This window comes from Sceloporus occidentalis, unplaced genomic scaffold (assembly GCF_023333645.1).
Source record: "Sceloporus occidentalis isolate IW3139 unplaced genomic scaffold, rSceOcc1.0.p SCAF_148, whole genome shotgun sequence".
Taxonomy (NCBI): domain Eukaryota; kingdom Metazoa; phylum Chordata; class Lepidosauria; order Squamata; family Phrynosomatidae; genus Sceloporus; species Sceloporus occidentalis.
Genome location: NW_028317128.1, coordinates 800,012 through 826,441, shown reverse-complemented (window position 1 = coordinate 826,441; position 26,430 = coordinate 800,012). Strand labels below are relative to the sequence as shown.

Below are 26,430 nucleotides of genomic sequence, written 5' to 3'. Positions count from 1 at the left end.
GGCAGGGGCTGTGAGTATATGGAGGGGAGCAGTTACCCCAGGTGTGAAAGGGAGTAGGGGTCCTAGGGGCAGAGCCTTGGGCAGGTGGCAGACGGGAGAGGCGGCAAGGAAGATACCACGGGGCGGGGAACCGGTGGGGGGGTGTCGGGGTAAAAGCAGCAAGAGATGCAAATAATAACCCAGCCGCTGGGATCCCCTCTGCTCTTACCCCCCTAGCCTGGATCGGGAATCCGGTGTCAGCGGGCCCCTGAGGGACACACGGGCGCCTCACATGTGTGGGGAATACAGTGAAGGAAATGGGGGTAAAAGGTAACCGGAAACCTCCGGCTGGGGGCGACACCGACGAGGGTCTCTGCTGCTGTGAATACATCAACCGGCAGGGGGAGCGAAGCCACCTGGCTGCCTGTCTGTGTGACTGCGAGGACCTGGACCGAGCCTGCGACAGGTGAGGACGCCCCTTCCTTATTACCTATCCACCGCCCTGGGCAGAGGCAAGAGTACTTACCCCCTCTCTGTTATAAATGCCCCCGTATGTCTATCCCATGCATGTTTAATCCCCTCACTGTATTACCCTCTACCACCTCTGCTGGGAGGCTGTTCCACTTATCTCCTTCCTGCTCCGGCTTCCGTATCTTTTTTTTGCCGTTCACTGGGCTCCCGCGTCGCTCCGGATTCCATGCCGTGTTTTCTTCGGTCTTTCAGGTGGATTACCTGCAAGTCTCTCGAGCCGGAGGTGTTGGTGCGAGCGGTGGAGACGGCGTCGGACCGGTTCCGGGTGCCGTGGATCCGCGGTGCCCGTAGAGTTGATGTCAGCGTGGTCCCGCCGTTGGTGCTGCTGCCCGTCTGCCTCCACGTTGCCGCCCTCCACGCCGCGCTGGGGCTGGTGGTCCTGACCTGGCTGCCGGTGCTGGTGCTCTGGTATTACCGCCTGACTCACCGGCGCAAGGGGAAGAGCCTGCTGTTCCTGAGCCTGGCGCTCTTCTCTCTGGGGTACATGTACTATAACTTCGTGCGCGACGTCTACCTGCGGGGCCTCGTCGGGACGCCGCATTTCACTCTCATCACGTGCGGGGTCCTCCTCACCGTATTGTTCTTGGCCAAAGCCAAGCGGGACCCCGGCTACCTCACCAACCGCACCGGGGCGACGCCGGAGGCTGCCGGTGAATTTGCCAGCGGGGCAGGAAAGGAGGGCATCGATGGCCAGGAGAAGGGGATTGCCGGAAAGAAGTGGTGTGATGTCTGCCGGGTGGCGAAGCCCCCGCGCAGCGGCCATTGCCAGATCTGCGGCTCTTGCGTCCGGCGGTTGGATCATCACTGCGTGTGGTAAGTGCTGCCCGCGCTGAGGAAGCCCCCCTGGCTGCTTTCTGATTGGCTGCTTGTCTTTAAATCTTTGTAACATACTTTTAGAACTGGCGCAGGACTCGAGGGGGGGGGTGTTTATAGGTAAATGTGAATATTTTATAACCGGCTGCCCCCGTCACATTCCTCGTATAAGCTGCCGGCTCGGAGCTGCGTGGCGCGCTGCGCTCTCGGGTTTAATTAGGCGGCCGTTGTTTCCGCAGGATCGATAACTGCATCGGGGAGCGGAACCACGCGGCCTTCCTCCTGCTGCTCGCGCTCTTCACCTCCACGTCGCTGTTTGGGATCGCGGTGACGCTGAGAGCCACCTGCAGGGGGCAGAGTATCTTAACAGCCCTGCTATACTGCCCGGGTGTGTATGCACAATACAGGTAAGTGGGAGGGACTAGGGTAAAGGGGGTGGGGCTAGGATAGTGAAGCATGTGCAGGATACAGGTAAGGGGTGGGGCCAGGTAACTGCAGGATGTGCTGGCTATAGGTAAGGGGTGGGGCTAGGAGAGTGAAGCATGTGCAGGGCACAGGTAAGGGGCGTGGCTATGGCACTACAGCATGTGCCGGGTACAGGTAAGGGGGGGGGGCTAGGGTACAGGTAACAGGGCATGGCAGGGATACTGCAGTGTACAGGTAAGGGGTGGAGCTAGGAGTGCAGACCAATCCGCAGTCTTTTACAATTTATAATATTGGAGTGTAAGCTCTTTTAGCGAGGTTCTAACGTCGGCCCCCCTGCCCCCCAGCACTTCCTTCACGTTCACCTGCGTCTGGTACTGCGCCATCGTCACGGCGGGAACCGGCTACATCCTCCTCCTTCAGCTCATCAACATCAGCTACAACGCCACGGAGCGGGAGGCGCGGATCGCCCTGCGGCGCAAGACGGGGCGCTGCCTCCTCGGGGGTCTCATCGTGGACCCCGCGCTTTATAACCAAGGCTTCGTCCAGAACTGGGCCAACTTCCTGACCATGGGCTCTCCGGCTGCGCGGCGCGATGTGACCCACCTTGTGTGAAAGGGTTAATAGTGTGCAACACCTCCCCAGTGCCTTAATTCACCTGGAATACGGCTCCCCCAGTCCTGCGCCTCCTAGCCAGGTATACTCGGCGCTTTACCGGCACACAACTATCATGGAAGGTTTTAGTAAGGGGTTCGAACGGCCTTTACCCCGGATAACGGAACCTGTCTGGCCTTTAACCCTTTAAGACTATACCCCCCCCCCCCCCGAGGGTTTTATTGCTGATGTTTTAGGTTTTGATGCCGGGCTCCTTTTTAACCCCTCCATCACTAGAGGAGTCAGAGGGGAGGCGTTGGAAAGCAGCGTCCCCTTTATAAGCTTCTTCAAAATGTACTTAAAGCATAAGTTCTGACCCGCCGAAGAGGAGACCACCGAGGATGAGAAGAGACATGCGGGAAAGCGATTTAAAGCCCCCACTGCGTTCTGATTGGCTCTCTGTCTCCGTCAGAAAACCTTTTTATTTAATTTTTAATAAAACAATATTTCTAACGATGGGAGACGCGATGGGGGGAGGTGATTCTTCATTTATATATAAATTGCCGTAAATGCGAGCCGGGCAAAAACTCACCTGCAGACCCCCCCCGGAGGGAGTGCGTTTCTCCCCTGATCCTGCGCGACATTTAATCATCTGAACGTGCGATCCAACCCCTAGGCATTCACAGCTGGGGGGGGTCCTTAGAAATTGGATCCTTAACTTAAGAGGCGCAGAACATGCCGAGTGTCATGGGAGTCAGAGCAGGAAAACTCTACACTGCAAACTCCTAAGAAATATTTACCGTATAACAAATGTGAAATTTAGATTGATGACATCACTGGCGGGGGGGGGGCATTTAAAGGGGCAAAACACCTTGATCGTGTTCTTAACCCCTCCGTACGGACCGCCAGACGGTAAAGAACGAGCCGCGGGTGACGCTCATCGATACCTCGCTTTCAAAAGTAACGTTCATTGTAACTTTATTAACTCATAAGATGCGCGGCTCTGAATACGAGGCGTTATCCGGACGCCGTTTGCGGGATTTCAGTAATTTTATTGTAAATAAAAATCAACACGAGATCAGAAGAGATCTCCCCGCCGGGCGCCGGCGAGCGGCAAATAAACGTCATAATATTTAACATCCGCCGTTTGCGGGGGGGGGGGGGGGGCGTCCGTTACCGGAGGGAGTTTGGATTTGTGACGTTTTCCTGAAACCCAAGAATGAAAAACTAGAAATAAAAACATTAAAAAAAAAACTAAATCCAGAAATAAAGGAAAATAAATGTCATTTGTGATGTAAGTGCAATCTCTTTAACCCTTCGATAACTTCTCTGGGTCTTCTGCATAGAAACAATAATTGGGGGGGATATCAGGGACCCCCAATGTAAAGGCACATAGACTCTGGGCAGGGGTGTAGATAGATCTCCTCGCCGTTGCGCGCATGATGGAGAGACGATGTGTCCTGAGCTCGCTGCCCGGCGTGCCGCGGGTTATAGCGCTGCCGAGTACAGCGAGGAGCCGGCGCTCACACTTTGAAGTCGGGGAGGATTTCCGCCACTCTCTTCCTCAGCTGCTCCAGTCTCTCCTCTTTCTGCTTTTGGTCGCGCATGAGCTTTGGAAACTTCCTCCACGTTCTGAACGCCGTCAGCAGAACTCGCCTGGAAGACATGGCAAGGATGGCCGGTAAATGCCTTGGCTGAGGGTGCTGGGTGTTATATTAAAGCAGTTCTAAGGAAAGCGAGAGCTACACAGAGAGAACATACATATAGGATGTTGGATGCGGGAAGGCGCGAGACGGTCGGTAGCGGGTATGGGTGGCTGAGCATCATGGGAGTTGTAGTTCCACAACAAGCTGTCTGAGCTGAATGGGGGACCCAAAGCCTTCCCAGAAATGATTCTTAAATCACAAAGAAGCAGGCATTGAGTTCTTGTTGCCATAGATGCGGAAAAAAGCGCTTCTTAAAAATGTAAACAATACACTAACAATCGGGAGTAAGTTACGGATCCATCGCAATGCTGATCAGCCCCGCTTGGGGTATTAAATGAACCCCTATGCTCCTGGAAGAGCCTACCTCTGGCTGTGCTCCGCGGCGGCCCTCTGCTTCTCCCAGGACGCCAGCTTCTCCTCTTGGGCCGATTCCAGCCAGGCCAGGAAAACCTTCCTCCGCAGGGAGAGCCCGGCGTGCCGCTCCGCTCGCTCCTCCAGGATCAGCAGGTAATCCTTGTACTGAAAACGGAAACACAGGAGCCGGTGACTCCGAAGCCAACGGCTTCTACAGAGGCCCTGGACTTTTTTCGGGGCCCTAAGAAAATCGTTACGCAGACGTGACTTTATTATGAGATCATCGTTCCAGTCATAGTAGGAAAGTTCCCCGATTCTCACATCCACTGAGGGTCCAACAGTCCCGTGCAGACACATCTAACTCCCGTGCCTGTCGGCAGGTATGGGGCATTTTCCTCTTAAAGGCACCTTAATACAGCAGAGCGGCCCCCCTGCAGGTGCATTCTGGGATGTGTAAGCCCCCTGTATGCATTCCCCCCCCACAGCTATTTTGTTCTCACCGCCAGGCAGATCCAGGCTTGGTGACGGATGATTTGGGGGCTTCAAGCAGCTATTGTCAGATCACCGGGAAGAGGGCAGCTGCAGCTTCTACCTCAGCTGAGGGATTTTATTTGAATTTTTGTCATTTTGAAGAATGCGTATTAAATTCCTGATGGGGGGGTTACTTTATATGAATTATTCGATAGGAGGCAGTGGGGGGGGTGTGACAGGGCCAGGCTAGCTGGCTCATGTGTCATATGAAGTTTAGCCGGGTCACGGAGCACTTTTGTGTCCGGTTCTGTATACCGTGACCCGGTAATATATTATATTGTGTTTATTGTGTAACCGGCCCAGAGACTGATGTGGATTCAGCCCCAGCCTTCAAAGAGACGATCCTATAATCTGGCTGGGGCTCTTAATCAGCCAACACAGCCCTGTCTGCCCAGACGGCCCCCGCACTACAGGGGGGATAACACAGGTGGGGGAACCCATTGTATTCTGTAATCCCCTCACCTGATACATCCCCTGTATACTGATGGGATTTGTGATGGGATGTGGCTGATGGGATTGGGGGTTGGGTTCGGTACACATTGCATTGAGATTGTATATAAGTTCTGTGTGTTTGTAATAAAGAGAGTTCTTCTTGGTTTACTACGAATGGTGGTCTGGATGATCCGTGGATAGCTGAGTGCGATCCGTATGAGGGACTGACTGGTGATTCCTCAGCCCTCAAACAGGGGGACCCAGCCTTGGGTACGGTGACCCTGTAACAGGGGGGGGGCAGTAAACGGTCCCTTTAAACTCCACAGGGAACTATTCTGTAATTCTTACTTTCACCCATCGCCGGAAGCTTCTCCGCAGCAGGAGCGACGTCCACAATCCCTCCGCGCGGAAGATCTTCTCCGCCGCGCGCTCCCTGGCAGCGCCGTGCCACATCAGGAGGCATCTCCGTTTAATCATCGAGTTACGGTGCTGCTCTGCTCGCTGAGAACGAGAAAAACGGCAGATAATCGAGGGGAGGGCGAGCGGCCAGACTGGGGGGGGGGGCAGGTGACTTTTATCTTTAAATGACCAATCTCTATATGTTTGTTCCAGACTGACAAGCTCTGGCCAAGAGGCGGGTGAAGGAAAGCATTTTACCCGGGGGGGGGGCTGGGGGGTAGGTTAAGCCAAATGGTCCGATCAGCCCCTTGCCCCCATACTCACACTCACACATACGCATTCATGCTAACACACACTTACACACACACGATTGAATCATACATCCCCCTTACCTTGTCCACAGCTTTCTAGAGCTTGCACACTATGTAGGGTCTCGTAACCTTTCATTACGTGACCCCGCTGCGTTCCGGCCCCTGCGGGCCAGTCACAAAGCCTGCTCACATGGGACTTATACGCGTTGTGGGGATATATGGTAATTATACGCCAGTCCGGCCACCATATTTTTTACCTCCGTTCTAAGTCTGGATTCTGCCACCAGCTTCTTCCAGGGCTCCAGACCCCAAAACCTCCGAAGCGTCTTCTCGTGGTGGGACGCGGCTTTCTCCAGAAGCTGCTGCTCCCTCTGCAGCCTCATCTGCTTCTCCTGCTCTTTCTAGAGAGACAACAGACAGGAGGGAATGATAAAGACACAAGGGGCAAATATGGAGGGAGGGGGTAATAAAGCGGGGGGGGATGGCTGCCAGTGAACAGCACCTGCTTCTGTAACCTCTTCTCCTCTCTTCTTCTTTCCAATTCGGCTGCTTTCTCGGCGGCCTCTTTCTGCAGACGCTGCTCCTCCGCGGCTTTCAGCTGGGCCTGCACGGGATATATAATATATATATATTACTTATATATTACTTATATTATATATTACTTATATTATATATTACTTATATATTACTTATATTATATTATATATTACTTATATTATATATTACTTATATATTACTTATATTATATATTACTTATATTATATATTACTTATATTATATATTACTTATATTATATATTACTTATATTATATATTACTGATATATTACTTATTATATTATATATTACTTATATTATATATTACTTATATTATATATTACTTATATTATATATTACTGATATATTACTTATTATATTATATATTACTTATATTATATATTACTTATATTATATATCACTTCTATCACTTAAAGCAGCAGCCCCCCAAATCCTGCACGTTACAGATCTAAACACTCCGGGGGCAGATCAGGTCCCGGGCCATGCGCTGCGTGACCATAAACATGTAATGTGCGGCCGAGCGTATCTAGCAACTGCCCGCCGGCCTTAAAGTGCCAGGGCTGCCACGTCATCACCAGTCCGGTCCGGCCCCCACTACCCCAGGTCACCAATTCCCTCAATTCTCACCAGTCTCTCCTCCTCGCGTTTGCGTTTCATCTCCTCCATCTCTCTCTTCCTCTCCATCCTCTGAGCTGCGCGTTCTGCCATCGCTAAGGAGGAAGCACAAAGTACACTGGAGTCAGTATACGGTACCGGGGGTCCGCTGCGTGTCTGCCAACAAATGTTTTAACAAAAATGCTTTAATAGCATCCCTGACCCTCAAGAGCTTCTCCTGCAATAAGGACTGAGCCGGCCCTGTATAATGTATAGATAAATCAGTGACCAGCCCCCTGTATAATGTATAGATAAATCAGTGAGCCGGCCCCTGTATAATGTATAGTTAAATCAGTGAGCCGGCCCCCTGTATAATGTATAGTTAAATCAGTGACCGGCCCTGTTTAATGTATAGATAAATCAGTGAGCCGGCCCCCTGTATAATGTATAGATAAATCAGTGACCGGCCCCTGTGTAATGTATAGATAAATCAGTGACCGGCCCCCTGTATAATGTATAGGTAAATCAGTGACCGGCCCCCTGTATAATGTATAGTTAAATCAGTGACCGGCCCCTGTATAATGTATAGATAAATCAGTGACCAGCCCCTGTATAATGTAAAGTTAAATCAGTGACCGGCCCTGTTTAATGTATAGATAAATCAGTGACCGGCCCCTGTATAATGTATAGATAAGTAATCAAGCAGTTAATAAGATAGGAAGAGACAACTGTTTCATGAATGTATTGAGAGCCAGCAAGTAATTTAAGGAGAGTTCTGATTGGCTGGTGAGAGGCTGTGTGGTTGGAATGGTTTTGTACCTCGTACCGCCGGATGGGGGGCAGACAGGGACCCGGCTCGTCTGCTAGCGGTGGACGCGGAGCTTGGTGAGGGGCTTGGTACGGAGTTCTCAGAAAGCACAGAACGGCAGAAAACACTGCGACGGCAAACAAAGAATACGCGGAACAGTCATTACCAGAAACCTAGAACCTGCAGAACCGTCCTTAACAGACACCTAGAACCTGCAGAACAGTCATTAATAGAAACCTAGAACTTGCAGGCAGATCGGCCCCATCCGGCCCCCGTCTAGTCGTCCGTTTCTCCTGCTGTAAAGACTCAAACCTTAATCAGTCGTTGGTCTCGTCTTAGATTCAGGAGCCGTATGTCTATCCCATGCATGTTTAATACCCTCGCTGTATTACCCTCTACCACCTCTGCTGGGAGGCTGTTTCACTTATCTAGTAAAACTTCCTTCCATCCCATCTCAGCCTCTGACCCTCTAGTGTTAGATTCAGGTCTCTTGTTATAACTATTCTCCTCTTTCAAATAATCTTCCAAATTGAGTTGATTATCTTCAGTCGGGATGGACTACGAAGCCCCAGGACCACTGAGCACGTTCTGATCCCCCGGATCCAACTACCACCGCAGAGGGCGCCACCAAGTGGGTGCCAACGTCATACAATGGAGCAGCGGGCTGCATAATTCAAGCTTTTTTAAAAACCTTCCTGCCCTCCGTCCCTCGCCCATCCCCAGCCTGTTGTTGTTAAATATTAATAAATTTTATCGGGGGTTATTATTATCGACACACCTTGGAGCTTCCATGCGGTTTGTGGCTGGGGGCCGCTCTGTCCCTTGGTCACTTCCTGTCTCGGCCACCACCTGTGAGCGTGGCCCCTGGCTGGACAGCTGGGCAGAGAGGGCAGTGGCCCTATCACATTCCTGCTTGGAGATAATGAGCCTCTGGTTCTCCACCAGCCCCAGAATCATCTCTTTTTGCTCCTGGAGCTGCCTCCTCTGCTCCTCGATCAGCTTCTGCTGGAAGGCGTAGCGGTTCTCATATATCTCTCCGTGAGGGGGGGTTCTTTTTTGGGGGCCGTTTTGGTGTCTGGCGGACTCCCGGCGGAAGCGGTCCAGCTCCTCGGGGGTAAGCTCCGCGTGCTTTCGTGTCACCTGCCAGGCATGCTTAGGGTTGTTGTGGGTCTGGGAAGGAGCTTCCTTGAGTTTGGGGACCTCCTCGGCTCCGTTCTCAGAAACTTTACCAAAGGCCGTCTGAAAAAAGGAAGAGACACCGCCGGGTTTAATTAGAGTGATCTCATTCATGAGATCGTCTGGTGGCCATCTTTACCGGCCACATAGGCTGTCGGTCAACCTTTATTGCCCTTCCTGGTCATCCACCTCAGCCAGGTCTCCTCACCTCTTGTTCCAGGTGGGCAGGGTTCCCCGTAGCAGAATCACCGTGATTTCCTCTGACGGCTTCTTTTGGGACCCTCGCAGACGATGCCGCTTCCAGCAGGGCCGCCATCTTCCTTTGCGTCTCCTCTTTCCGAGCTTCCAGCTCTCTTTTCTCTTTCTCTGCGCGACTCCAGAGCTGCCACTCGATAAAGCAGCTCCGCAGCAGGCGCCGGCGGTGGCTTTCCATTGCCAGCTGCTGCTTTCTAGAGAGAGGGGGAGGGGAGGACACAACGCTTAGCGCTTCCTCCAAGGAAGTCTGCGGAAAAACGCCTTAAAAACTCCAATAATTAGTAAAACCCTTGACCTGTCTTCGAAGCCCATTAGATTTTTTTTTTGCAGTACCTGTTCTGGTCTCTCAAATCCAGCTCCATTTTCTGGGTCTCGAGTTCTAGATTTCTGGCCCTCGTGTGATCTCTCCAGGCTCTGAACACCGTCAGCTGAAGCTTCCAGTCGGCGAGCGCCCTGGCCTTTCCCATCTTCACCCGGCGATCCAAGACGAGCTTGAACCAGGCGGAGAAACTCGTCTGTAGGCACTGCCAGGAGAACAACAAGGAGCCGCTCACTGCCAGAACCTCGCTCTCCGCCCGGTCAAACCGAAGCCGCGTGGAAAGCCCGGTTAGACAAACGTGTCCGTGGTCTCCAAACGGTCGGACGGCCGCCATAGTAACGTTATCTCACCCTGTGGTTCTCCGCGTACAGCCGACTCAGCATCTCCTGAATCCTAGCCTCCTTCTCCAGCCTTCTCCTCTCCTCCTCTTCTTTCTGGAGGCTCTGCTGGGTTACCGTCTTCTCCTGGACCTTCCTGATGGCTTCCGTTTCCTTCTTCCTCCATTCACTGAAGAAAAAAAAAGTTAAATCCCGTTAAAATGGTTAAAATGTGTTCTGGAAGGTTTGGGTGACCTCAATTCCACTATTGGACCTCTAGATAAGGTTTTCCCCGAAGGCTCATTGGAGGATGTGAAGGATCTACTGAGGAGACCCAAGGAGATCCTGAATGTACCATTGGAGGAATCCCTGTCTGTTGACAGCCAAGTGATTTGAATAATATGGAGGCTCACAAATCTGGCCCATTCGGCCCACGAAAAATCACGTCCGCCGCTTATTACAACATCTAACCCGATCGACTCGGCATTAGATTAGTTTTGATGATGTAATAAGCGACGAATGTGATTTTAATAAAACATACAAGATGGTGTGTAACACCTGGGTGATTAACTCCTTTGGGGCCGGGGCTTTTTTCATAACGTAAGGACCATCGTGATTCCCCTTTTCCCTATTTGTTAAACCCGTAGAAATTATACATTTATAACACGTTATGAAATTATATTTTCAGGAGAAGTAAGGCCTTCTTTTAAAATAGAAATACAGAAAACATAATATTACTGATAATAGAAAAAAAACTATACTAAAATAGAAATTATCTCCTGATTACAGTCAGACCTCACTTTTTTACCCTATATTATATTTTTTTAATACTGCTGGCTTACGGGGTTTGGTGATTTTTTTTCTTATATATATATTTTTTTTAAATATATATATTTTACTTATTTATTTTCTACCTTTTTTTTTTTTTTTTAACTGTTCCCAGTGCCGTATGGCTTTGGGGACCGCTCATACATTATTGATGTCATGGTGACATCACAGGGATCCTAATATATATTTTTTTAATTATTTCTATTTCATTTTTTACTTATGTGTTTCCCCATTTTTTTCTTTTTCTGTCTGCGCTGATCACGCTGTGATCAGCAAGCAGGGCTCCATCTGAGTCTCTCCTGAAAGAAGGAAGATAACTTCCGGGCAGGACGTTGATTGGATAATGCTGTCTCTGCCACAGGCTGCCACCGGTCTCAAGTAAACAATTTAAGTAAATATCTCCATAACAATTACACTGATTGACAACCAAACGGCCCAGGCTGTGGCATTCCTAATAAATGTATTTTTTGACGCTCTTACATTTGCCTCGCCTGCTCCATGGCTCTCCTCCGCTCCGTCATATCCCTCCGCAGCCTCACCATCTCCCTCTGGATTTCCTCCTCTTCCTTCCGGATCCTCAGAGCCTTCTGCTTGGCCTCCTCTTGTACCAGGACCTGGGCCTGAGCCATAGCGGACTTCTTGAGGGCCCTTTCCTGCCGCTGCTTCTCCAGCTCCTTCTGGCGCTTGGCCCGGTTCTCCTTCACCTAAAGAGAGCATTTGTTAACGGTAGAGGACAGATAACCTAACGGGGAGGAATAACCATGCTGGAAGGTCTGTGCCGCCCCCCGCAGGGACTCACCTGTCGGTGTCTCAGCTCCATGGTAAGTCGCGGGTCACTCTGTTTCTTGCGTTTGTCATCCGGGTCACTCACAAGACTTTCTAATATCCCAGAATCCACCACTTCTTTCTGGAGAAGCTCCTGCAGGAAGTCCTGGGCCTTGGAGTCCTCCGCTTCCCGCTCCAGATGGTCGTACAAATCTACGCGACGCGGGAGAGATTCTTTTCAGACGTCACCAATTACCCCGAGCGATGACCTCATTTATATCAAATGATTTAACCCTAAAATTACTGAAAACTATAAGTGGAGATAGTAGTGGGGTTCGCTCTCCTCTTCCCATCACGATTAACGGGTCACCGAGTGGCCAAACTCTGGAGAAGCCCCAAGAGTTCCCACAAGGTGAGCTCCTGACGTCAACTTGGACTCAACTCAGAGAACAAAGACGCCGAGTGCAGGAGCTGCTGGATTTGCCCCGGCTCTCCTCCTACCATCAAACCTGCCGTATCTGACAAACTCCGGCTGCTGCACTGGGATTATCTCGGCTCGTCCCGGATCCTCCTCATCCTCGCTGGCGAGTTCCAGCTTCAGCTTGGAGCTCATCCACTCGCTGAGCAGCTCCTGGGCTGGACAGGGGACAAGAGCGTTTATACATATAGCGGGGCGCCCGTCGTAAATCAGCACCGAGTATCTCTCTCCGCCAAGTGTCGCCTCGGCCTCTACTTTTCTTTCCTCCTCTATTTAACCCTTCCTCTCCGGAGCTCTCACCCGCTCTTCTTCCTCGCCTCTCTGTCCCACCCCGGGCCCCGCTACCTGAAACCCAACATCTCCAAGACTGAGCTTCTGCATTAAAGACTCAATAAATCCCTCCTAATACCCTCAGCCAGCATCCTGAAGAAGCCATCCATCCTCCCCACTTTTGAGATCTCCAGCCTCAGGTAACACCAAGAACAGCTTCGCGTTCCCCCCGCCGGACGCCGACCCCCCCGACGCACACCGGCTCCCGTACCTTCACCGTACGCATCATCATGATCATAGAGCTGATCCGACGATTCAAGGTCCAGCGCAGGGCACGTCGGTCTCTTTCTGTGTGGAGTCGTTTTCTTGACACAGAACACTTCGGATACAGCAAACTCCGAGGCCTCTTCCACCTTCTTTAAGGAACAGGGAGATATAACAACGTTAGTGTCATCGAGGTTGCTGGGAGGCTGTTCCGCTTATCCACCACCCTCTCAGTAAAGTAAAACTTCCTTCCATTCCATCTCAGTCTCTGATCCTCTAGTGTTTGATTCCGGTCTCTTGTTATAATTTTTCTCCTCCTTTGGAATAAATTCCCTCCTGTCCTTTATTAACCCCCCAGCGCTGTATACAGTAATATAAACCCCAGCACTGTATACAGTAATATAACCCCCAGCGCTGTATACAGTAATATAACCCCCAGCGCTGTATACAGTAATATAAACCCTAGCACTGTATACAGTAATATAACCCCCAGCGCTGTATACAGTGAGACCCCCAGCACTGTATACAGTAATATATCCCCAGCGCTGTATACAGTAATATAACCCCCAGCGCTGTATACAGTAATATAACCCCCAGCGCTGTATACAGTAATATAACCCCCAGCACTGTATACAGTAATATAACCCCCAGCGCTGTATACAGTAATATAACCCACCAGTGCTGTATACAGTAATATAACCCCCAGCGCTGTATACAGTAATATAACCCCCCAGCGCTGTATACAGTAATATAACCCCCAGCACTGTATACAGTAATATAACCCCCAGCGCTGTATACAGTAATATAACCCCCGGCGCTGTATACAGTAATATAACCCCCAGCGCTGTATACAGTAATATAACCCCCCAGCGCTGTATACAGTAATATAACCCCCCAGTGCTGTATAGAGTAATATAACCCCCAGCGCTGTATACAGTAATATATCCCCCCAGCACTGTATACAGTAATATAACCCCAGCACTGTATACAGTAATATAACCCCCCAGCGCTGTATACAGTAATATAACCCCCAGCGCTGTATACAGTAATATAACCCCCCAGCACTGTACACAGTAATGGTTTTAGCTTTACCAGCTCAATCACTACACTGAGCTGATGCTTTATGGCAATGCTAATGAAGTCCATTTATTCATAGACATTTATTGGTCAAAGTGTGGCATTCTATGGCCCCCCACAGGCAGTATGATAAGGAGTCGCGGTGTTTAGTAGATCGGGGATCAGATAACAGAGCGAGAATCATACAAACGGCTGATATGCAGCTGCCTGAAAACTTTATATTATGGGGCAAAAACTACAACTGGGGTAAAAAAGAAAACAGAAATATTTTTTTAAATGTCTTTTTAATCTGATAAAAAAAATTGGTGGGAAATGAGATGAGCTCCCGAAGTTTTCTCGCATGGATAGATGGTAACATAGAAAAGCCCCCCAAACCTTCTCTGGTTGTTGTCATGGTTTCGGGACGTACCTTCATCCAGTGCTCCACGTTATCGCGGTCAAAAACCGGCTGCAGAAACAAATAAAATGACGTTAGATGCAGATCTCCATTTGGCGTCTGTTAGACATTTTGTTCTATAAACTCCCATAACGCTCAGCCACCCGTCACCAGCAGTGCATTATAGGAGTTGTAGTCTGAAGTAACCCGTGTTGGTCCTAATCGGTTTGTCGGTACTTCTCATTCCAAGCGGTAGAATCTTGGATCCTCCATGCCCAGGCGTACCGGGTACTCTCCCAGCTCATAGAATGCTGCATGCCCAGGCGTACCGGGTACTCTCCCAGCTCATAGAATGCTGCATGCCCAGGGGTACTGGGTACTCTCCCAGCTTACAGGGCGCCCTATGCCCAGTCATACCAGGTACTCTTCCCATCTCTCTGAGTCTTGGTTCCCACTGCCGTTACTCGGTTGCCCTTCCCTTGGTACCTTGCTGCTCTGCTTCTTACAGCTCCGTTTCCACCGGTAAAGCTCCGGTCGGCTGATCGCTGGCGGCACCACCTCCCCGGCTCGTTTTAGCATCCTGCCAGTACGATCTGCGGCAAAACCCCGGCCGAGAAACAGTTCTGCGCCGCTTGTTACCGGAGCCGCGGCCGCTGCTGGGAATTGTAGTTCTTCCCCCGTCCCAGAGCGATCCGCAGAGCGCCGCAAATACTACAGCTTCCAGCATGCAGCGCGCCGCAACGTCAGCGTCCCCTGTTTCCATAGTAACCCGGAAGTCTGACTGAGACGGTGGCAGAAATTGGGTTCAAAACGCCAGAGACAAATCTTATCCCGCAGTCTCTGCATTCTTTCCAGGATCCCTTTGAGCCAATCCGACTTAACAGAACTCAGTGTTTAGAGCTCTACGTGCGGCGCTCTTGTTGATGTTTCGATCACTGATTGGAGGAAACATGACGTATAACGCAAGCGCCATAGCCCGGCACATGTAAGTAATGGAGCAGAGCGGGGCGGTTTTGTCATTAAATTAATAAGAAAGCTAGTCGGGGGGAAGCGTCATTGGGGGCTTCAAGCAGACACCCGGTTATTACACTCAGAAAAGGGAAATAAAAAGCCTTAAACAGAGGGACACCAAAGCATTCACTGCCGGGGCAGCGAGACCTGCATCCACTGCACTGTAAGCAGTGACTGCCCTGATACAGAAAGAGGATGATATGGGTTAATGTTTATTTAGCGCAACCCCCCCCCCCCCGTGTACCCCTCTGTGCGCCGTCAACCGGACAATAACTTGGAATTAAGAATTTATGTCATGGATATTATAGAGCTGGCGCTGGGCTGCGTGCGGTGGGCTCCGGGGCGCGGTGTGTTTTGACCCCCCCCCCCCGCTTCATATAGGGTGTGAACACGCGGCTGTCTCCCGCAAACCGTGTCCCGCAAAGACGCTCCTAAAATATTATGTTTGTTTCTCTCGTGTAAAGCAGAACCTGGAACGGGACGGCGTAAAACATGAAGCTGAGTCTCAGTAAAGTGGCGAACGGCGCCCGGCTCGGAGTCATCAATGGCTTGGGCCGGAACGGCGACAAGGTCCTGGAGGTCCCGGGCTGTCTGCTCTACACAAGGACCGGTTCCCCGCCGCACCTCACACACGACACCCTGCGGACCATCGAAGGGATCCCACCCGTAACCCACATCACCCTTTCCACCCTGTAGGTAACGGAGTACGGCTATAACCTGTTATTATTATATGCATCTTCCGGGGCATAGACACAAAATGTGGGGCTTGTCGGGTTTTATGTAGAATAATTTATTTTCTTACTTACGCCATTGGCTGTTCTTGTGTCTTAAAATTCGATAATTAAAGAAAAAAAATCAAATGTCACTTTTGTTTAGGTGACTGCCATTCAAAAGTTTGGGGTCACGGAAAACAAGGACATTTCTGTCTAACATAATTTCAAAAGGGTCTCTAACCATCCGCCTTTTAAACTTAAGCCTGGATCAGCGAACACAATGTGCCATTGGAACAAAGGAGTGATGGGAGTGATAAAGGGCCATTGGGACATAGGAGTGATGGGAGTGATAAAGGGCCATTGGGACATAGGAGTGATGGGAGTGATAAAGGGCCATTGGAACACAGGAGTGATGGGAGTGATAAAGGGCCATTGGAACACAGGAGTGATGGGAGTGATAAAGGGCCATTGGAACACAGGAGTGATGGGAGTGATAAAGGGCCATTGGAACACAGGAGTGATGGGAGTGATAAAGGGCCATTGGAACACAGGAGTGATGGGAGTGATAAAGGGCCATTGGAACACAGGCGTGATGGGAGTGATAAAGGGCCATTGGAACACAGGTGTGATGGGAGTGATAAAGGGCCATTGGAACACAGGAGTGATGGGAGTGATATAGGGCTTCTGTACGTTTATGAAGAGATTCCATTAAAAATCCGCCGTTTCCAGCGACAATAGTCGTTTACAACATGCGCTGGATTTCTGATCCATGTCATGTTGTGCTAATGGACAAAAAAAGTGATCAACAAACGTTTTCTTCTTCTTTTAACCCCTTAATGACAAAGCCCGTACATGTATTTTCATTGTTTTCAATGGGTTTAGGGACCGCCCATTGTCCTTAAGGGGTTAAATGTTTTCGCTGAAACAAAATAACGGAATGTGGCGCATGAGATGAATCATTTTTCTCTAATCACAGAGCAGAACATCAGGAGGTCCTGGAGGAGTTTAAAGAGGGTATTGCAAAGTTTGCAGGTGAGCGCATGAAAGCGTGTGTTAATGTGAGCATCTGGGTGAGTATGTTGGTGTCGTGTGTGTGCGTGTGTGTGTCGGGGTAAGTGCGTGCGTGTGTGTGTGTCGGGGTAAGTGCGTGTGTGTGTGTCGGGGTAAGTGTGTGTGTGTGTGTGTCGGGGTAAGTGCGTGTGTGTGTGTCGGGGTAAGTGCGTGTGTGTCATAGTGTAATTGTAAATTAGATCAGCGATCGCAAATGTTTCTTGTGCTCTTGTGCGCAGGTATGTCGGACACGGTGCTGTACTGCTCCATCAACGACCCCACAACCCCGCAGCCCGCTGGATACAACACAAACAAGGTAAATTATACAGATTCCCAGGCAGGACATGTCCCTGCAGCTTTTTGGGGGTTTTATTCTTATGCGCTTTGGACTTTAGTTATAAATATAAGATGAAAAACAGCTCAGAGTCAGGGAGTCAACGGAAAGCTAATGAAAGGACAGAAATAAAACGCTTTTTATTCAAACGGGAACGAGTGTTTGCCGTCCACAATCTCCCCGATCAATAATATATTATTCTGAATATTCTGCCCTGAATGTGGGACTCGCGCATGTAATCAGCACCCCAAACGAGATCCGTCACCCGATTAAACCCCCCCCTTATACAAATATACTAATCCTGTTTTTTTTGTATTTCGTATTAATATATAATATTAGTAGGATTTATTCATAAGTATTAATCCGCTCTGTTATCTAATTTCGCTGTATGTGGAAGTCGCCATCTTAACGCCCCATCATAGGGTTAAATCGCCCGTCTCCCTGAGATATCTGTGATAATAGCGTTACAGAGGAGCTGCGCGGCTGGAAACAATCTCTAGCGCTAGAGGCTCATGCGCCGTCCGCTAAAACAACGCGGGGAGAAAACAGGAAGCGGCTTCCAACTTCCTGCTTGGGGTGACGGAGGGAGGGAACAGGAAGCGGCTTCCAACTTCCTGCTTGGGGTGACGGAGGGAGGGAACAGGAAGCGGCTTCCAACTTCCTACTCAGGCTGACGGGAGTATTCTGAAACACTCTGCACTGAGGGATTATGGGAAATGGAGGGGAATTTGCATGAAATCAAATCCATGCTTCTGTATTCTAAGTAGGATGTAAGCACTCAGACCGTCGCCCTCACCCGTCTTTCTGCACTTTTTCCCCCCCAGACAGTGTCGTTGTGGGGTAGCGGAGGCCGCGTGGAGCTGACACCCCAGAAGTTTATGTCCGCTCAGCGGGCGATCAGGCCGGATTGGTTCCAGTGTCTGTCCGACGGAGAATCATTGACTGCTGGAAATTCCAAGAAGAGGGCCAAGAAATCCGTGGACCGCTCCCTGGCCTTTCTAGACGAGTGTCTGCAGCTGCTGGCAAAGGACGAGGTGCGTGTTTGCTGTACTCCACCTAGATGAGCCCAGCGGCTTGCTCAGTGTAAGGCGAGTGTGTACTCAGGAAGGTGAAAGGTGTTGCGTTTCTGAAGGAAATTAAAGTGAGTGCACACTCGGGAGAAGCCCCGGGTCTCCCTATCACAGGATGAGATGCTCCAGATGTTTCAATAAATGAAGAAATACTCGTCTGCCTTTAAACTAGGATTTAGAACTCGTTTAAAGTCACGTTAGGTGCGACTCGCACTCCGTTACATCCGCCTTTAACGAGTCCCTTTAACCTGCAGGAAAACGTATTTCTTCCACGTAATAAACATCTATTTCCTCATCACCGCCCGCATTCCGGGTTTATTCTGGAGGAACCCTGCCGGCGTCGGGGGAACTTGTTTGAAAAGTTACCTCTGGTGTTTCCTGCCGTATTCTTCTATTATTTCATTTTGGAGACTGAATTATTATTAATAATAATATCTCCCTATTTACATACGCTAAGTTATATGTATTATATACTGTTACAGGTTCTGGGGCAGAGCGTGGTGATCGGGGCTGTTGAAGGAGGAGACCAGCTGGACGAGAGGCTGAGGTCCGCCCGGGAAACGGCCAAGAGACCCGTCGGGGGCTTCCTGATGGACGGCTTCCAGGGGGACTCGATGAGCCACGAGACCAAGCTGAGCCTCATCTCCTCCGTCACGGCGGTGTTACCCGAAGACAAACCAAGGTCTGAACCCTCATCCCTTCTACCAACAGTGTGTGATTTCATACCACATAGAGATGTGCCACGGGCTGCCACCATTCTGAAGTTCTCTCCCTTCCCCCTCCCTTACAAAGGCTGCCGGAACCAATCAGCAACTTATAAATAGGGCAGAGATGGCGATGTAGGGATTGATGTGTTGAATGCACCACGGGGTTAAGGGGTTAATGTTCCCGTACGCATTGCTCGCAGGGCAGTGATATACTCTCACCTATAGAATCTATACCCCTGCCTTATTATTGGCTTGGTCTGACCCGCAGGTTTATCCACGGCGTGGGGAGGCCGGACGAGCTGCTCGACTGCATCGAGAGCGGCGTGGATCTGTTTGACAGCAGCTTTCCCTACGAAGTAACGGAGCGAGGATGCGCGTTATCCTTCAGCCACAACTACCGGACGGACCCCGAAACTGCAGGTGGCGTTCAGAAGACACAGCCTGATAATGCACTCATTTCTGATGGTATCTGTAACCACATTTTATATACCGCGAGCTGCGTGAACATGATGTCATAATCCTAGAGGGTCAGAGGATGAGGTGGAATGGAAGGAAGTTTTTAATTTACTGAGAGGGTGGTGGATAAGTGGAACAGCCTCTCAGCAGAAGTGGTAGAGGGTAATACAGTGAGGGGATTAAACATGCATGGGGTAGACGTACGGCTCCTGAATCTAAGACGAGACCGACGACTGATTAAGGTTTCAGTCTTTACAGCAGGAGAGATGGGTGACTAGACGGGGGCCGGATGGGGCAAACTGATTGAGGGTTTTATTTCTCCTTTTCACAGAATCGCAAACTTAGGAACGCTTTACGGCGCCGGCTCATCTGTAACTTTGTTTCCCTTTTGGTTGTAGTTCTGGATAAGAATGAATCTCCCGAGACAGACGGCAACCAGAAAACCGAAACAAGCGACGAAGGAGAGGGAATTGATCGCTCGTCAATAACCTCATTTGAGATCTGCCTGAAGGAGAAAAGGTGCCGTGAGATCCGTTTCACTTATAGGAACGTTCTGTATATCCAGAACACGTTTTGTGTCCAGGCTTGTTGGTCCCGGCACGCTGGCTGAGGGTCCTTGTAGTCCAGCTGAACCCAAGTTTAATAAATAAATTGGTGGCGCTTCCCTTTATATGAAAGTAAAATACAGCAGAGATTTAAAAAAAGGGATATTAGGTATTTCTTACACGTAAAAACAAACAAAAAAACCAAAAACTAGTTCCCTAAATTCTTTAGTTTCTGCCCCATATATATATATATATATAATATACATACAGCGTGCTGGCGTTGGCAGTGATACATTTAAGTTCTAGAACATAAGTCTAAACCTTTCACATATTGCAGAAGTCGCCTGCTTATTTCAGTTCTTTATTTTGCTGCAGGTTCCGTGAAGACTTCCGACCACTGCTGCCGGGTTGCGGATGCTACTGCTGCCGTAACCACTCCCGGGCGTACGTTCACCACCTGCTCATGTCCAAGGAGTTACTGGCCGGCATCCTCCTCGTAATCCACAACTTCCAGCATTACTTCAGCTTCCTCCAGTCGGCGAGGGCAGCGCTGCGGGACGGCCAGCTCAGCCGCCTCAAGGAGGTCGTCCGTGGACAGGCGTCCTGAAACCGGGTGGCGGAGACATCTGGACTACTCTTTGCACAGACTTTTTTTACATTCCCTTTCATCACTCACTGTCTCCTGTGACACTCGATTTGTCTGACTGTCTAATAAATGCGGCCCTCGCTGTCGGCCCTTCTTACTTCTCAAATATTTCGCTTTTATCCCTTTTCCGATGCGTTTTTATAAATGCGTATTTTCTGTTCAGCTCGGAGCGCCCTTATAACTGTCTTCTGTAGACATTTCATTGGTTATTTGGCTCAGTTTATAGCTCTGGGATTGCGAAGGGTTAACTTTTGTGTCTTCAGTCCCTCGCAGGCTTGTGGACACCAAGTCACGATCCAAGCTGTGCTCCCATAGATCACCGCATTGAAAGAGTTAAAATAATTAAAGCAAAGGTGCAGCAGATGACCCCCCCCTATCCCCCCCCCATCAGAGAGAGAGACAGAGAGGTCATCCAGGTCATGAGTTAAAAAAAACCAAACAAAAAAATTAATATAAATAAATTATATAAAAAAAAATTCTGGTCACTGATTATTGATCAGATTCACCGATCGATTTCGGCTTCCTAAACGTTATTTACGAGGGATCTGATCCTGGTCACAGATTTGTTGTTATTAACCGCTTTTAACCTAATAAATTGCTATCTGATCGATGATTAACGACTCTTCAGGCAACCGATCGATGATGTCACTTATCAGCCGGTGACCTGATCTGCTTAGCTTGCGTTATTCACGGATACTCCCCCCCCCCCAACTTAAAGTTATAACCTGCGTGTTATACCCGAGGTTTTACGATACTTAATGGAATTTGCTCCCCCATGCGTTATTTCCCCTCTACCCCTGACCCCCCCCCCCCGGCTATTTTCCAGGCATGTTTTCGGCAGAAACTGATCTCCCTGTGTGTGATTCACCCCCCACCCCCCCCCCGACAGGCAGCTCCGGTGCTGGCTCAGCAAACGTGGACGAGGGGTCTTCAGAAACCGCATAATAATCTCCACTGATTGGCTGCATAGAATCAGAATTTGCCTGCAGATCAGAGCCGTTCGGCCCCCCCATCTATTCTGTCCTGTTTTTCCTCCTCGTAAAAAAACTCAAGGTTTGCTTAGTCCTTGATCTTGTCGTATGGCGGGAGTCGCCGGTCTCTCCTTAAATTTCGGCCCCATCCGGCCCCCGTCTAGTCGCCCGTCTCTCCTGCTGTAAAGCATCAAACCTTAATCAGTCGTTGGTCTCGTCTTAGATTCAGGAGCCGTATGTCTGTCCCATGCATGTTTAATACCCTTGCTGTATTACCCTCTACCGCTTCTGCTGGGAGGCTGTTCCCATCAGTTAAAACAGGCTGACCAGATGGGGCCGGACGGTTTTTATCTCCTGTCAAAATTAAATTCTGCACGTTATTCTGGGTAGCGTAAGCAGCCGGCGGGTATCCGGAGACGTTCCGAGTGATATATACGATGATAAAATGTATCAATTCCTGCATTAAAATGTAACAGAAGATTAACTCTTTAATGACTGCAGAAACCGAGCCGATTCCCAGAAAATTCTAAAACGTGTCCTAATTCTGATCTAAATTTGCAGGCGAGGGTAGATTCTGTGTTTGACGTCATTTAGCTGACTTCCTCGGCACAAAGTGTCAGCCTGAGCCGCTTACTGGTGCCGCTTACTGGTGTTTACTGGGTCGTGGTTACAGCCCCTGCAGGAGGTGTGAATTGTGTGGAGGAAACGGAAGTAAAATCTTAACGGTTCAGTAAAATCACTAAATAGGCCACGAAAAAAAAGTAGTTCAACAACACAATGAAGAAACTGACTAATGAAAGTCTTCAGCAGAATACAGAGTCCAATTTGGGTGATTAAGACCGAGGCATTCTATTGTTCCCACAGGCAGTAGGATAAGGAGTCAGGGGTTTGTTTAGTAGATTGATATTGAGGATGATTGGGAGGTCTTTTTTACGGCTAAAATCATCAAAGCTTTTGCCCCGTTTCCTTTTCAGGAAGTGGTTCCTATTTTAGGTCAAGCAACTCAGAAGGTCTCTCAGTATCACACTGCACTTGCCTTTACCACCTCTGCTGGGTGGTTGTTCCACTTATCTCCCACACGCTCAGTAAAGTAAAACTTCCTTCCGTTCCATCTCAGCCTCTGACTCTCTAGTGTAAAATTCCGGTCTCTTTCTCCTCCTTTGAAATAAATTCCCACCTGTACTTTATTACCCCCTTTATATATTTAAATGTCTCTCTCCTGTCCCCCTTCGCTCTCCCATTCCCTCTCTCTTCTCTCCTCCATCTCTCTCTCTTCTCTCCCCCGTCTCTCTCTTCTCTCCCCATCTCTCTCCCCAAGCCGGACAGCCTGAGATCTCCAGCAAAATTATGACTGACACTAACTTTTTCAAGATTAAAGAATGATGTCTGGGGAGGGTTTGCGGGGCTGTGAACGATGTTCTTAATGTTAGATTTCATTTAAGAAAATAGGTGAAACGGCACAAAAAAACAGAAAATACGTTTTTTTCTTTTTCTTTTTTTCCGAGGCACGTGAGAAGACCCCAGCGAGCCAATCAGATCCTCCTCGCCTTGATGTGGTTTCCTCTTCTCATCAGAAAAAAACCCTGGCAGCTTCCTCATGCCTTCCCATTCTAACATTTGCCATGGGGGCGTGAGGATGAACCGGTACCGGCCCCCGTTATCTGCCCCGTTGCTTAGCTGTTATCTGCTGCAGCTCACAGGTAGGATATATTTGAGACGGTAAAAAAGCCGTTACTTGTTATAAGACGGAACTCCGAAGCTTGATTCAGGGTTAACCTCGCTGGTGTTAACCCCTTAGGGACCGAGGCTGTTTTGTAACCTTCTGGACCGTGGCTGTTTTAACACTTTTGCGGGGCTCGTGTTTAGCTGTAATTTTCTTCTCTCTCATTTACTGAACCCACACAAGTTATATATATATATATATGTTTCATTTTTTTCCAGGACAAGAAAAATCTTTCTTTAGATACCATTATTTTGATATATATAAAAACTCTTTTAGTATAAAAGCTAATGAAAGAATCTGCTAAATATATTCTTCTATTTGTCCTGAGTTTAGAAATACCCAATGTTTTAATGTTTTTTTTTTATTTTTTAGCAAGTTATAGGGCAATAAATTCAAGTAGCGTTTTGCTTTTTCAAAACCATTTTTTTCAAATCTGGTCATTCTGCCCCCAAGTGCTATTTGGGAGAGATTTGAAGCCGGTCAGTTCAATTTACCTTTTTTTTTTTTTTTTGAGATTTACATTTTTGAAAAGTAGACACTTTACAGTAAACTGTATTGAACCAGCAAGGAAGCTCAGAGTTCTCAGGAAGGTCTGGAGAGACCCTCTTGGAAACGTATTTATTTTTTTAAGGACGCGTCCTCTCACAATGGCGCTTGTGACTGCTCTCCCAAGTGGTAAAAGTGTGCCCTAGAGTGGGGTGGGCTTCGGTAGCGAGGCATTCAGCAACACTGTTGATCGTCAATCGACTTCTAAGCTCTCTTTTAATCAGGCGTCCACCACCATTTGGCACATGGTGGATGTTGATGCTCTGGGGAGGGCCCCTGGAGTAAATCCCGGTGTTGCAGAATACCTGGACCTCGAGGCATTACAGCAACACCACTTAAGCAAAGAAAGCGATCTTAGGACGCTTTCTAAGCTTATTTAATGACATGCCAGGCATGTCATTGGTCGTTAACTGGCCATTTTTCTGTGATGTGGCATATCACTGGTTGTTAAGCAGTTAATAAAGTGAACTATGGAACCTGGAACCGAGTTGGCCCCGTCCTCTGTAGAGTTCGCCGGCCAGTAAGGGAGGTTGATCAGAGATCTCCCTTTTCATCAGCCCACTGAGCAGTGGCTCAACAGGCTGCCTGAGCGCCCAAGAGAGCAAATTGGGTACCTGTTTTGAGGGCCTCGCATTTTTACTGCTTGGGATAGTGCTTAGAACCTTTTGATATCGATCTTCTGTCAGTCTAAGGTTATTGTAACTTTTAGATTGTAAGCTCCTCGGAGCAGAAAGAGTGCTTTCCTTCTGTAAATCTAGATTGTTATGTGATGCTCTACTCGGTATGCCCTGTTTCCTTATTGTACAGCGCTGTGGAATATGATGGCGCTATATAATATAATAATAATTTCACACGTTTGGCAGTAATGTTTTCAGTAGAACGCTGACCCCCCCCTTTTTTTTTATTATTCAGGGGTATTTTCCGGCCTCAGCCTCCACCCTCAAAATATTACAGCCACCGAGGGCAGGGACGTTACCCTGAGATGCGAGGTCTCGTTGGATGGCGGCGTAGTGACCCAAGTGAACTGGCAGCTGTGTAATAACGTCGATATCGCCTCCCAGGTGCCCGATAAAGGACACGTGGCCAGCGAATATGAAGGACGGGTGACCTTGGAGGACCGATTCGGAATAAAGTTACTTCAAGCGAGGAGAAATGATAGCGGGGCTTACTGCTGCACCGTCAACATCTTCCCCCACGGCCGGCTGGACGGGAAGATATTCCTCCAAGTCACAGGTAAATCCCAAGCCGTGTTTAGTATCACCAAACACGTCAAGTCTCGCTAACATCACTAATCTCTGTATTCCCTTTATGTCTCCTCAGCACAGTCCCGGTGGGACGCTTATATCTGGGGTGTTCTCACAGCTCTGACCCTTTTGGCTTCTGGAACGGCTGCAACTTTGTATCACATGGTGAGAATACTCATGAAAATGGAATTCTGGATTAAAACACAAAAGATTCTAATTTCAGGTCATTTATCACCAAAAATGAGCAGGTGCTGCACCTCCCAACATCTCGAATGGTGAAAGTGAGACACTTTTGTTTTAGGGGGTGTGATTAGAGGTGGGGCTGGGGCGGGGGCTTTTTATGTGACTGCACCCACCCATGCTCTGCCCATAATCTGGATCTAGCCCCATGCACAGCTAGCTTCACCACCTATGAGTTTCAGAATGCATGAATAGGACAATGCACTGCACACCATAATGGCTCTCAATGGGTTAATTAATGTGATAAACAGTAAATTTGGGTAAATTTGTGCAAAAGTGGGGCGAGAAGAAAAGTGAACAATTTATTTAATGGAAAAATTTCCCAACAATCTGATTTATTTTGCTTTATTGAAACAAAATCTTATGTGTTATACAAAAAATGTGTATGAAATATAATATATAAGTTACAAAGTTACTAAATGCAAGCAATTTATACTCTTTAATTACTTTATTAAAGAAAAAGTCAAGATGGAGCCAAAATGCCACAAGGCCTGCTGCACCCACTCCCATCCCGTCCGCCGCTGGGGAGGAAGAGGAGGAAGACGCCGGGGTGGTGGAGTATTTCAATATCTTGATGTACCGACCCCCTCCCTTATGAAGCTGGAGGGACACGGCCCTGGAACAGCGCACCCCCTATCATTTCAAATGACTAAAGACGGACACTTTTGTTTTAGGGGTCACAACCGCCACTGCAAATTTTGCCCCTCGCAAGATGGCCCCCCTACATCATGCTGTGCCCCCCATGTGCCCCACCCATTGAAACGCCATCGTTTTTTTCTCTTTGTGCAGATGTGATTGACGTGGGGGAGAGAGAGAGAGAGGCACTAAGCAGACGCTCACTCTCCTCCACGAGGCCTCAATCTTGGTCACGGTGCTGGCATTTCATGCTGAGCGCTGGAATATGACATCATATACCAGCGCTCAGCAGTGAAGCAGTGCGCACCGTGGCAGAGCAGTGAGACAGAGGACTCATGCTCCCACCGCAGGACTTCTGCAAGGTAACGGAACTTCAAAGGGG

General features: G+C 49.0%; 2 protein-coding genes and 1 pseudogene across 2 annotated transcripts; 2 read left to right on the top strand and 1 right to left on the bottom strand.

Annotated features, from left to right (window-relative positions):
- Positions 1-296: 296 nt before the first annotated feature.
- Positions 297-2,361, top strand: LOC149280707 (palmitoyltransferase ZDHHC23-like). Its single transcript, XM_089500125.1, has 4 exons — positions 297-445; positions 703-1,323; positions 1,563-1,730; positions 2,094-2,361. The coding sequence occupies exons 1-4, from the start codon at positions 297-299 to the stop codon at positions 2,359-2,361; spliced, it is 1,206 nt and encodes a 401-aa protein (XP_089356251.1).
- A 1,502-nt stretch (positions 2,362-3,863) lies between these two features.
- Positions 3,864-14,735, bottom strand: LOC149280706 (coiled-coil domain-containing protein 191-like; annotated as a pseudogene).
- A 924-nt stretch (positions 14,736-15,659) lies between these two features.
- On the top strand, positions 15,660-20,649 carry LOC149280705 (queuine tRNA-ribosyltransferase accessory subunit 2-like). The gene is made up of 8 exons (XM_089500151.1): positions 15,660-15,859; positions 16,857-16,912; positions 17,170-17,246; positions 18,089-18,298; positions 18,817-19,016; positions 19,310-19,461; positions 19,896-20,016; positions 20,418-20,649. Exons 1-8 carry the CDS (start codon positions 15,660-15,662, stop codon positions 20,647-20,649), a joined length of 1,248 nt encoding a protein of 415 aa, XP_089356277.1.
- The last annotated feature ends 5,781 nt before the right edge of the window (positions 20,650-26,430 follow it).

Bases quoted from the DNA above. Each gene is read 5' to 3' on its own strand.
- LOC149280707 (XM_089500125.1), top strand. From the start codon at position 297: ATGGGGGTAAAAGGTAACCGGAAACCTCCGGCTGGGGGCGACACCGAC. The intron at 1,324-1,562 runs GTAAGTGCTGCC...TTGTTTCCGCAG, and splicing joins TTGGATCATCACTGCGTGTG to GATCGATAACTGCATCGGGG. The intron at 1,731-2,093 runs GTAAGTGGGAGG...CCTGCCCCCCAG, and splicing joins GGTGTGTATGCACAATACAG to CACTTCCTTCACGTTCACCT.
- LOC149280705 (XM_089500151.1), top strand. From the start codon at position 15,660: ATGAAGCTGAGTCTCAGTAAAGTGGCGAACGGCGCCCGGCTCGGAGTC. The intron at 19,017-19,309 runs GTCTGAACCCTC...TCTGACCCGCAG, and splicing joins TTACCCGAAGACAAACCAAG to GTTTATCCACGGCGTGGGGA. The intron at 19,462-19,895 runs GTGGCGTTCAGA...TTTTGGTTGTAG, and splicing joins GACGGACCCCGAAACTGCAG to TTCTGGATAAGAATGAATCT.